The sequence below is a fragment of the Mirounga leonina genome, unplaced genomic scaffold (assembly GCF_011800145.1).
Source record: "Mirounga leonina isolate KUSES-001 unplaced genomic scaffold, KU_Mleo_1.0 Mir_165, whole genome shotgun sequence".
Lineage (NCBI taxonomy): Eukaryota > Metazoa > Chordata > Mammalia > Carnivora > Phocidae > Mirounga > Mirounga leonina.
In genome coordinates, this window is record NW_023270415.1 from 4,695,746 (window position 1) to 4,708,440 (window position 12,695).

At 33.8% G+C, this 12,695-nt stretch overlaps 1 protein-coding gene across 1 annotated transcript in view; it reads right to left on the minus strand.

The window, feature by feature from the left end:
• PXDNL (peroxidasin like) overlaps nucleotides 1-12,695 on the minus strand; it is a 507,553-nt gene that overhangs the window by 94,343 nt on the left and 400,515 nt on the right. The window contains exons 14-16 of the mRNA XM_035011137.1: nucleotides 11,336-11,492; nucleotides 2,085-2,193; nucleotides 193-350 (exon numbers count right to left, since the gene is read on the minus strand). Of these exons, the coding sequence (XP_034867028.1) occupies nucleotides 193-350; nucleotides 2,085-2,193; nucleotides 11,336-11,492 (424 nt within the window). The remainder of the gene's footprint in view (nucleotides 1-192; nucleotides 351-2,084; nucleotides 2,194-11,335; nucleotides 11,493-12,695) is intronic.

Genomic DNA, 12,695 nt, shown 5'->3' on the forward strand with positions numbered 1-12,695 from the left:
GTTGACAAGTTTGAATATATATTTATCATCCTTTCTTTTGAATTATACTTCTTACGAGAAACATCTGCATTCATTTGGTAAAATGGTAAATTAATTTCTATATCACATGGTGATTTGGAGATTAAAAACTGAGGGGTGATCAATTTTGCTACTGACAGTAGGCTGAGAACAGAATGCACCCCAGAAGCTGACCTCTGCCCTCCAAATCAACAGTGAGCCCCTGCTTCACGTGTTCCTGGATCAGCAGAAATGTGTGCTCAAAAATCTCTCCAGCTCTTGCTGTCTCTACAGTAAACGGGTCATACGGATAATGAAACTGAGCCAGCAGATCACTAGGGGTGCGAGGTTTCCTGCAAATGACAAAAGACATTACTGTTCACAAGGCAAAACTGCAGAATCCATGAATCTCACTGTGCATTTACGAATACATTTCCCAAACAATCAAGAAGAAAAGCTTCACCACCAGAAAATAAGCTTCACAGGGGGAGCTGAGAGTTCTTTTCCTACTTTATTAATGAGTGAAACCCAAATGCCAGTGACAGTGCTGAACTCAAAAGATATATTTTTAATGAATCAATGATTTAAAGAACAGTTTTCTATAAAAGGCAACATTTATGGTGAAAGTTATAAGCTTGTGGGGTCCACACATAGGTCTGAGGGGGCTCAGTAAACCCTCTGAAACAGTATGCAAGACACTCAGTTTCTGGACATTGGCACTGTCTGTATTCTCTTTCCTCAAATGTAACTGCCTGGAAGATGCTGGAAATTCCCACTCACGTTTAAAACCCAGCTCAGGCATTGTTCTCCCCAAAAAGTCTCCCTGGTAACTCTGACAAACTACCACCTTCTCAATTACGTCTGTATGCTCACATACATCTATTACATACACAACAAGATGTACTTAAATTGTTGACATATTGTCTCTTCTGCTACAAAAAGACTGTCAGGGATGAGATAGTGCCTTATACATCTTTATATTCTATGTACCAAGCCTAGCAACCAGCATATGCATTGAGGAATTAAACTAATTAAGTTAAAAGAATATTAGTCACTGAGAATGTGAAACTATTTTAGAGATTTTGGTCAGCGAAGGCGTGTCTGGTCCTCTACATCAGAAATCGTAATAACTTTAGATCATAGAATAGTAATGATATTAATAGCTCACTTTAATTAAGCCCTTTCTATGTGGCAGACACTGTTGAGACACTATCTGTATTAACTTATTCAATCTTCCTAACAAGTATGTCCATGAAACAGATTCTATTGCTATCTCCATTTTACAGGCAAGAAGTGTGAGGTACTAAGATGCTTAGTTACTTGCCCAAGGTCACCCAGATAGGAAGTGATGAAGTGAGGAATCACTATAAGGATATAAATAAGCTATATGTCTCTAGAACACAAGTCCACGATCAGCGAGCCATGCTGTTGTGGGTATGCAAGAACAGAGCTATACTTGATTATGGCATTATAAGATATTCCTTTTAGACCAACAGCTGCAAAGACTGGGTGTATACTTCATTTGACTTTAAAGACAACAGTCATGTTTTCATTAATATGTTCAGGTGATGCAAAACTGCATCCTTTGTACCTCCATCAGGACTGATGGGGACTTTATAGAACCTGAAGGCTTCACTACTCTAAAGATGTTCTGGTTCAAATTAAAATAACCAAAGTACTACATATCCTAAACAAAACTTTCATCTGTGAGCTACCAGTTTATGACCAGATGTGTTCAACTTGACAATCACTCTCAATTCCTGGATTGGCAGGAGGACTGGGTCTGACCCTGGTGGATGCTGACCTAACAGAGCCCATTACCTGATACCTATCATGGGACCACATAGAGTGGATCTGTGATGTAAACTAATGCCATTTAGATTCTGTGGGGAGCAAGTTTCATTTTCTTTAAGACTGAGCTGGCAATGGTGGGTAGCCCAGAGGGTGATAACACACACACAGACTGAAGAAAACACCCGCTTTTGGCAATCTTATGCACGATGCCTGCTGTGATTTATGGAGATTATAAAAACCAAGTAGGACTGAAGTGAAAACAATTTTGTAATCAAAATGAAATAAATTCTTACTGTGAAAACAAATGTCTTCGTGTGGAGTTAATTGCACTGTCAACCCTCTGTACAGCACCAAGAATGGATGATTCAACAAAGTCATCTCCAGCTTGTCTACCCTGTATGGCTTTGAAAATCAATTCCATGATTAAAAGTATCAAACAGACTTTGAAGTTAGGAATGATCTCATACAAATGACATTACAGAAACTTCCAAGACAATAAAAATGCTATACAGTGTCCACATGATACTGTCCATTGCAGAAGAGTAGGTAATTATCCTGAAGCAAAGTTTCCAGAAACAATAACAGTATTATTTAGGGAACTAAGGCATTCCAAAAATCTAGTAAAGCTATGTGAAATATTTCCTTTTTTTTACAACATTGATTCAAATGGGATTGAACTCTGTTAGTAATTTGTCATCTTCAGAAAGGTAAGAAATGCCTATCTTTTCAGCCACCTTGCTTTAATGTGAAACATTAAAATGAAGTAAATATCATCACATCCTTATGGAGATTTCTTAAAGCAAGAATTGAACTCTCAGTAAGATTTCAGTGAAAAATAACTCATGTTTTTTCTATAGCTCTTCGGTGTGTGAGAATTCTATCAAGTTGAATATTATAGACAAAGAAAGCTTTTCACTTAAAGTAGAGTCGATAATCTTCAACATATTTAATCTTCTCCAGATGATGGTTTAAGAAGTTTAAGGTAAAGAAAACAAAATGCTAATAAAAATGATCATGGATATTAAAAACTCACATAAGAAAAATAATTGAGCATATCCATATTATTTAGTTCATTTTTAAGAATATTAAAAGTATAAGAATTTATATGACATAATTAAAGCAATAACTTAATCTTAGCACTGTTGAATATTGGACACAAGAGTAAGTATAGTCCCAAAAATTGAATTTGAAAATAATGTCATTAAGGAGATATTAAAAAAATGAGAAGTTTAAATAAAAATAGGAAGGTGTGTGGATTACATATTATCACTTATATTATATATCATATATTATGTAATACAATATAATATTAAAATATTATATATGTATATTTATGTGTAAATAAGTATATATATGTTTATGTATTTTGCAAGATGAATGCAAATAGCATTCTACATCTGGTTGTTATAAAAAAAATTTCTCTATATTATGACAATGTATACATACTAGATTGGTTCATTGTTCTAAAAAGATCACCAACATAAAAAATTTCAAGAAAAAATACCAGTAATACAGATATAAGAAAACCAGTAAAATCAAGGTCTCTGCCAAAAGACATTCTTGATAAACTAGATTATAGGCAGTAGTTATGAGTTAGAGGCTATACTGTCAATTCATTTCAGTCCTTATCATGACCACAATATTAAAGCTCCAGAAGGTCAGTTTTACCTTTTATACTTCAAAAATCACATTGGATTAACTATATAATAGCTAAAGATAATTGAAAGAAAACAAAGATAAATTGATTAATTTGATTACATTAAATTAATAATTTCCATTCAAGGAAAGACATAAATAAAAAAGGTAAAAATGTCGTTGACAAATAACATAATAAGTAACATATCTATAATTTCTAATCTGACACAGAATTAATATTCTATTTCATTCAAGGAATTCCTGTAATGCATTAAGACAAAATATATACAAGCAAGTTATAAAAGAGGAAACCCCAAAAGTTATTAAGTATATGACAGATTTTGAAAACCACTTAAAACCTCAGAAATAAAATATAAAATATCAATGAACTACCATTTTATGCTTATTCTGGCAAGAATAAAAAAGCTGATTACTGCCAAGTTTTGGCAGGGGTGAGTGGACATGGGTAGGCCAGTGGGAATGTAGAAGTGATGCTCCTATTTCCAAGATTTTGTTTAAGGATATGTATATTTTTTATTTTGATTTTACTTAGTAAAATGACATATGTGCACATCCCCTCACCCAGCAATCTGATTCCCACATATATATCTAGAGAAATTCTCATGCAAATCCATCAGGGGTATAAATGAGAATGTTCATTGCAACTCTGTATGGAAGGAATTAAGGAAAATTGTCAGCAATGGAAGTGTAGGTGAGAAAAATGTGGTGGATGTACAGTATGAAATATCAGGCAGCAGTTAGAATTGGCTGGATGGACACATGCATGGATGCTAAAAAGAGTGCTTAATGTAAAAATTAGAAAGCTGAAAGAGAATCATAAAATGATTTAATTAAATATATAGTAAATGCACTATAGTTACATAACATAGTGAGCAAGATGGGAGTGGGGTATTGGCTTATAAGGGGATGGATTGATTAATCAACAAATCAAGCAGTCAATATAATTGCAATGATTATGAGCAAACCTAATATTTTCAATATACCTAACATGACATACCCTGTGATAGTTCAAAAACAAGTCAGTAAGAATGAGCCTACTGAATTTGGATATAAAGGAACCGAGATCAATCTAATCAATCTGTGCTGGCTTATAGGTTCACAAGATGTTAACCTTTTCTCTGTTGTTCCCCTTTTAGTCCTTCACTTGTGAACTTCAAGTGTAGAGCGTGGCATCAATGATGTGTTCTTATTCATGACAATTACTGTTATTGGACCCCTGCACCTGTGTGCATAATATGCGATCAGAGGTCTATCAAAGGTTGTTTGTAGGACTGAGTTATCACACAGCAGACAATGCCAGCCAAAACTCAGAAGGCTGTTCACTGTGGCAGACAGAACTTGGAAGGGATATTTACATTTGGGGAAAGCATCAATTAACATGTTCATCTAAATTTTATTTGTTTGATAGTTTTGCTTTTATTCTGTTTATAAAATAGTTTTGATATTATGGTTGTATAAAATTTACAAGCATAAGGAATTTTACACCTATTCTTCATCTTTTGACTCATTCATAAAGTGGAAATAGTAAGACTTGTTCAACATAGAGTTGAGGCAATATATAGTTGGGCCAAATATGATTATTAAATAAAAAAGGCATGCAAAGTTCTTTGAAAACAACATGTCACAATGCAAATATAAGGTGCCTTTCAGTGATTATTATGTTCTAAGCCCCTAAGTAATCCATATCCTCACATACTTATTGGTTGCCACTCTGTTGTCCTGTCATTTGTTCAACTTGAGCTGTTTTTTCTCTTTGTTATTAAGAAACTAACAAGTGTGGAGATGTGAAAAGGAAAGGAAAATAACAAGAAAGGTGGCATAATATGTAAACATTGTTTGAAATAATTAAATTTTGATGTGCACAAAGAGAAAACACATAAAAGTTGTTCACAGATTATTAAAAGTGCATTAAATATGTAGTATGTTCACACAGAAAATATTTGTGGTAACAAGAACTCTTTCTCACTTATGTCATTTCAATTATGAATTTTTTAAGGTTCATAGTTTTATGATAAAATAAAGCTAACCTTTTTATTATTCATTCAGTCTTAGTAATGTTTTAGTTGGTGTGGTACAAATTGCAAAAAGATTTCCACAAATGTTTCTAGAAGAGCACTGTATTATGCAAAGCAAATTCAGTTTATTGGGGCACATTAGAATCAAACAACACTGTTAATATTTTATTTGTCTTAAAAACTACCTCAATAATGTAGGGATAGAATGATCCTGAGTATATTCTCCATTTTTTATGCAAAATTTTGCAGAAGGGGAGGGAGAACTAGATCATTTTCTTTTGTTAAGTCTTGGGGTTAAAAAAAAAAAGGAGAAAAAGCCTCAGTAGGGTTATGAAATTAAGCATGTTTAAAGTTGACTGATGAACATCACCTTTCAGTTCTGTCTATGTATCTATAAGATCTACCACCCGCAAGGAAGATAAAGTCAAAAGATAAATTTGAGTCCTTTCAGGAAGGTATTGCTTAGGTGTAATGGTCCACCAACTGCTGTGTGCCCACTCGGTCAGAGTACAACCCAGATGGGGGAGAATAGGAGTCAGGGAGGAGTAGGATGGAGCCCCAAAAGAGACATTGATGCAGAATACCTGAACCCCTGCCATCACTTCTCACCACAAAATACCTAGACCTCAATAAAAACCGAGTTTCTTTCACAACTGAGTATTCTTTATCTCCCCCTCCCTCCTTGAGAAAAGTAACCAGATAATGTCACTGTCATTAACTAAACAGGCCTTACCACATGAAATCTTCCCCTAAGAGAATGACCGACCACCACTGACACCGCCCAAGAGGGCTGCCCTAGGAAACCGGACACTCCCACAGCATACAAATGGGAATTAACGACTGCCTTTGTGAGATAATTTTCTTTGAACAGCAACCACTCTGCCTTACTCATCAGTTTGCATCATTAGGTATGTAAATGGGTTCACTGTCTTGCAAGCTCCACCGTTTTTTTTCCGGAGACTGAAAAGGTGAGACGCTACTTTTTTTTTTGGCTTTAATCATTGAGATAAGCCTTTTATTTTGATTATTTGCTTTCCTTATAGTTTCATGACTAACCAAACACTACTGTACTAAAAATCTGTTCTTAAAGTTTAATGCTAATTTTTTTGAAACACGGATATCTCAGGCTTATCTCAGGATAGACATATGTGTTCAGTATAGATTTTATGTATAAATGGATGGGAAATGTATTCAATATGGTTAAAGGTATTATAAACATATGTATATGTATATTAGGTATATGCTGTTGTTTATAGAAATATTTCACCATTCATTGTATTTAAGTTTGCCGAGGTAAACAAGGTTGTCATGTATCTATTAATTCCTATGTAAATTAATTTATATCATATTCACAGTAAATAAACAAATATAGTAAAATAGCAATTGAAAATGATTCAGTATAATTTCATTTCATTGACATATTTGAGTAAACACAATTAAAATTTTCTGATACTTCATAGTTCACTCATTGGGCAACAACTGCAGTGGTGTTTGTCTAGACAATGACAACTGGATTAGAATGTCAAAAAATCAGTGAATTATTCATTCAGAATTTCAAAAAAATAACTAGATCCTAAAAGAATCAAATAAGTTAATTGATAAATAACACTTGGAACACACAGTAAATGCCCAATAAATGCTAAATTTTTTTTAGTAGTAATATTAGTATTAGTTTAATACAGGTCATTTACTTAATGTAATAGGAAAAGTCTCATTAACTTAAAGTCAACTAATGTAACCTTAATTCTCCTTTATAATTTAACAGGTTGAGGATATAGTCAAAGTAAAGAATATTGTAAGAGGAAATACCATTTAGAAAGTTATTGCAGAAGTCTAAATGACCAAAAAATGAACTATGAAAGAGGAGGTCACATGGAGAAATGGAAAAGAAGCAATATTTGCGGGAAAAACTGGTGAGACGTGGTAGTTAGGGTAAAGAAGGAGGAGGGAGCAGAAAAAAATCAGAAGTTCTGGCTTCCTCCTTATAGAATATGGACTGTATTAAAGGAGTGACAAGAGGTTACAGGTCTTGAGGTGAAAATGAGGAGTTCAATTTAGCATACATTCGATTGGTTTTTAACACATGGAATTGGAAGGCCTGTGGGTCATCCAAAATGAAATGTCCAACACAACAATTAGATACTCAACTCAGAATTTCAAAGGAGACAACATTGTTTGGATTGATTTTTTATATCATTACAAACAGTATACATGTGGTATTTGTGGTTCAAAATTTTCATTTAATCCATGCTGTGTCACTATTTAACTTTTACCAATCCATATATTATTCCAATGTCTCACTGGTAAACATTCTATCATGTAGACATGCTCTAAACTACTTCCCGACTATTGTTGCACATTTGAATTCTATTGTAAAAACAGAATTTCTATGCCAAGAAGGCCTCTTGAGAGTGTCCAGTTCCACATTTTTAAGAAATGAGAAAATTAATTCCAGTTATGGGTAAGGTATCCAAAGTGACTGAGATCAATACAGGTAAGTTTAATGACTTAACCGAGGGTTTTTCCCACTATCTCAAACTGTTAATATTCAATATAAATGTCTTGTGTCCTCAGACTGAGCCATTTTCACAAGCAAGAAATGAGTCATAAGAATATACTGTGAATTATGAACTTGACAGCACTTAACAGCACATCAATATATATAGGAGGTGTTAAAATAAATTATGTTTTGAACAAAAATTATGAGGTTTTTTGGGGTCTAAAGTAATATGTGTAGCTTTCATATGCCAAATATCATCGAGAGAAAGAAGTATGCTGATGTGAGTAATATTTGCCAATACAAAATACTTTGAGGGCACCCTAAACCAAAGGATAGGTTCCCAATAAACACTATATCAGCCTTATAGGTTTTTATAAATTTATTAAAACTATTAAAATCTATCACATCTAGGGCTCCTGGGTGGCTCAGTTGGTTAAGCGACTGCCTTCGGCTCGGGTCATGATCCTGGAGTCCCAGGATCAAGTCCCGCATCGGGCTCCTTGCTCGGCAGGGAGTCTGTTTCCCCCAGTGACCCTCCCCCCTCTCATGCTCTCTCTCTCTATCTCATTCTCTCTCAAATAAATAAATAAAATCTTTAAAAAATAATAATAATAAAATAAAAAATAATAATAAAATAAAATCTATTACATCTATTAAAAAAACTTTAAAAATCACAACTTGTGGGAACCCTTTTTCCTTTTGCTATTATAAATACCTTACTTTGAACATCACTCATTCAAATGCATGGTTTATATATATAATGCCCAGATTTTGCTTAAATTGTTACTGTGTATTTTTATTCTTTTAGATTACTTTGTATGGTTGTATTCCCAGTACAGAATAGAAACTCACAAGGCATTATCCTCTTTGTATCACTTCTTACACAATGAGCGGAGTTACAACATTCCATCACTGCTCAGTTAGGGCATTAAAATTGGAAAATCCTCCTATAATGAATGGTCTTTTCCCTTTAATTAGGATGACTGGTGAATGAAAGGGTCTAAGTCATAAAATGTTCCATAAGTGATATTTTATATTGACACATTTCCTCCTATTCTGAAATTTGGGTTGTGTGAACACACACACACACTTAAATCTTAAATTTATTCAAAATTTTAAAAATTTATATCTTCATACTTTTTCTTCTTTTTATAAAAATATTTCTAATATAAAATTTATTTGGTGTGAGACACAAATATAAATTGATTTCCCCTTATATTGTTATAAAAATGTCTCAAGAGCAAAAAACAATTTTTTTCTTGACTGAATAACTTCTTTTGTACTATTTTGTCTCTATAGCCTGACTTTCTGCTTTCTATACAATAGAGCAGAATATTGGTAAATGCTACTTATCACTGTTTTAAAATCTGGTAAATAGAGTAATTAATACATCTTAATCTAAATGTTTTATTTATTTATTTATTTTTAGATTTTATTTATTTATTTGACAGAGAGAGAGATAGAGAGAGCAGGAACACAAGCAGGGGGAGTGGGAGAGGGAGAAGCAGGCTTCCTGCCGAACAGGGAGCCCGGTGTGGGACTCGATCCCAGTACCCTGGAATCACGACCCGAGCCGAAGGCAGACGCTTAACGACTGAGCCACCCAGGTGCCCCTAAATGTTTTACTTTTAATGTGTATATATAAAATAGTTAGTTAAATTTCAGTCTACCACAATGAAATTCTTATGTTGGAGGTTCTAAAATATTGACCACTGTGGTTATAGCATTTGTGTGTATGTGGCAGGGCAAAACAGACAAACAGAGAGAGAATAAGAGGCAGAGAGAGAATATTTGTTTGTGTATGTGTTTGTTTAATGGTAAAGATTCCTAGCATCTCTAGAACCTAAAAAATAGTAATTTAAATTTTATAATAAGTTTTTTCCAAAATGCTCAAGAATATTTTCTCATAGATCTCATAAATAGTTAAGCAGTAGAAAAGGAGCTCTATAAATTTATAAAAAGAAACACAACTGTTACAGATTCTAAATCAGGAAAAACATGAACTCATCAAATACCAAGTAAGGCTAAGATTTTGTAACTTTAAGAAATTCTATGTGATAAAGAATTTCTGACTCTCCTAGAGTAAATATTCGTTAGTTACTAGACACATTGTTATAATTTTAAGACTAATATTCTACAGAGAATACTTTTTACCATACAGTATAATAAAAATGTAAAGACTTATGCAACATTAATGAAAATATATACTTTATATAAAATAACCAAACAAATGGGTATTTGGAAGTTTGATTTCTCAGGAGAATTTTCAAGTGTAAGAATATGAAACTATTGTACTACATGATAGGAAGACAGTGACATCGTTAAGGATGTGATTTAATTAAATAAATCTATTTTTATCCAGGCCTGTATTTATAATGAGAAGACTTACCCAATAGATATAGAGACCCATAAGAGCTGGAAAAACTAAAAAGAAAAAATAAATCTGTAAAACCCTATTTTTTAAATCTGCCCATTTCTAAGGAAACCAAAAAGCAGGCAAAGCCCAAAATAGTACTCCATATGCTTGTAGCTGAACTCATTTACTTCAACTGCTGATTGTCAATAAGGCAGAAGCTCCTAAACTCATCTACAAAAAAAGCAACCCGATGTCATGTCCCCACATGCTGTGATTTTCTTGAATTCTTTCCCCACGTGGAGAACATGCCAGTCCATTATCACAGCCAGTCCCCATTCCCATACCCACAGCTGAGGTTTCCACTCAAGTCTGCCCACAAATAGACTCCCTCACTTCCAATACAAACCAATTGACTGAAGAAAAAAAAAAAAAAAGGATTTTATTTTTTGTAAAACTATGACAATTTTTTTTAAGCAGTCATCATTTATAAACAACTAGCAGAGGGCTACAGATAAATAACCAGCCAGATGACAAAATGTAGAACAATGCCAAATACATTGACCAATTACAAATGTTCCAAAATATTGAGATATTTGTTCTTACAGTGTCAAATCTTACCTAGAAGTTTGATTGATTGATTTTTAATTTTACTGTAGAACTAAATACACCAGGTCAGAGTAACTCATACATGTTAAATTCCATTTATCCTTAAATCTCTGACTCCACTTTATTTAGCTATGAATATATCTTACATGCTATAATTTTCATTTCCTAAGAAAACATGATATACATTTGTGAATCCTTCCTATTTTTGTTCACCTTTGGCATTGATAGTTTTGGTGTTTGATATCCTTTAATGTAGTTTACACTTAAAACTTAGATTTAAAAAATTAAAATAAGTTTGATTTGACTAGAAAAAACATATAAGGGAACTTGGGTAGTGAGACAAATCAGTTAGGATGAGGAGTAGAAACTGTCAAAGACATTTGTTTAGGTTGCATGAGGAGCCATACTTACCTACAACTGTGAGAAACATGTTGGCCACAACAAGGCCAAATGAATTCTGAGCCACACATTCATACCTTCCTTGGTCAGCTTGCCCTGAATCATAGATGGTTAGCATGCCTTCACCACTGACATGGAATTTACCACTTTTGGTAATCTGAACACCTGCCTAGGGAGTGAAAAGAACTGTCACTGGAAGAAAATATGATTCCTTAAAAAAATAACATCTTGGGGCACCTGGGTGGCTCAGTTGGTTAAGCGACTGCCTTCGGCTCGGGTCATGATCCTGGAGTCCCTGGATCGAGTCCCGCATCGGGCTCCCTGCTCGGCGGGGAGTCTGCTTCTCCCTCTGACCCTCCCCTGTCTCATGCTCTCTCTCTATCTCATTCTCTCTCTCAAATAAATAAATAAAATCTTTAAAAAAATAAAATAAAATAAAATAAAAATAACATCTTACATTTTGTTTGATATAGTTTGATTAGTTCAACAAATATCTACTGAGCACCTACTGTGTCAAGTATTAGATGAGGTATTTTATGAATCTAATGAAGAGAAGAAATGAGAGAGAGAGAGAAAGTACTTTCTAGGAAGTGTGGTTTATCCTTCTCTCTTAATTAAAATAAATATGATACTCAAAATTCAAGTATGTAATTATTTAATATAATCATTTTAAAATCATCATTCAGTGAATGAATAAATAGTTTATTCATATTTTCTTACTTCTAGAAAAGGATTCTGACAAAAATAAAAATAAAATTTGGAAAGAAGGAAAATTTTCATAAATCTACCAACTAAAAGCATCAAAATATTTTCGTATTTCTGATTCCTCTTCTATTTCTTCTTTATATGTACTCATAAGTTTTATGTACCTGCAAAACTTTGTATATGTTTCTCAATTAAAATTATACCTTAAGAAGATAAGATGACTACATTTCATATGAAATATTATTAAAATGTATTCAGCTATTAATTTTTTTAAAGATTTTATTTTTATTTATTTGACAGAGAGAGAGAACACAAGCAGGGGGAGTGGGAGAGGGAGAAGCAGGCTTCCCATGGAGCAGGGAGCCCGATGTGGGGCTCGATCCCAGGACCCCAGGATCCTGACCTGAGCCGAAGGCAGACACTTAACGACTAAGCCACCCAGGTGCCCCTCCGCTATTAATTTTTAAAAAGGAAAAGAAATTGGCTTTCTAGGACTGGGTTGGAGTGGAGTAGGGGCAGAGACTCTTCCCTCCTTCCCCTCCCCAAAAGACTCAGAGGAAACTGAGGATGAGAGCTGTTGTTTCAAAAGAACTCATACCCCTGTGATGACTAGTAGGCCAGAATGTAACCAGAAAGGTTCAGAGTGAAAAAATGCTTCATAGGTCTT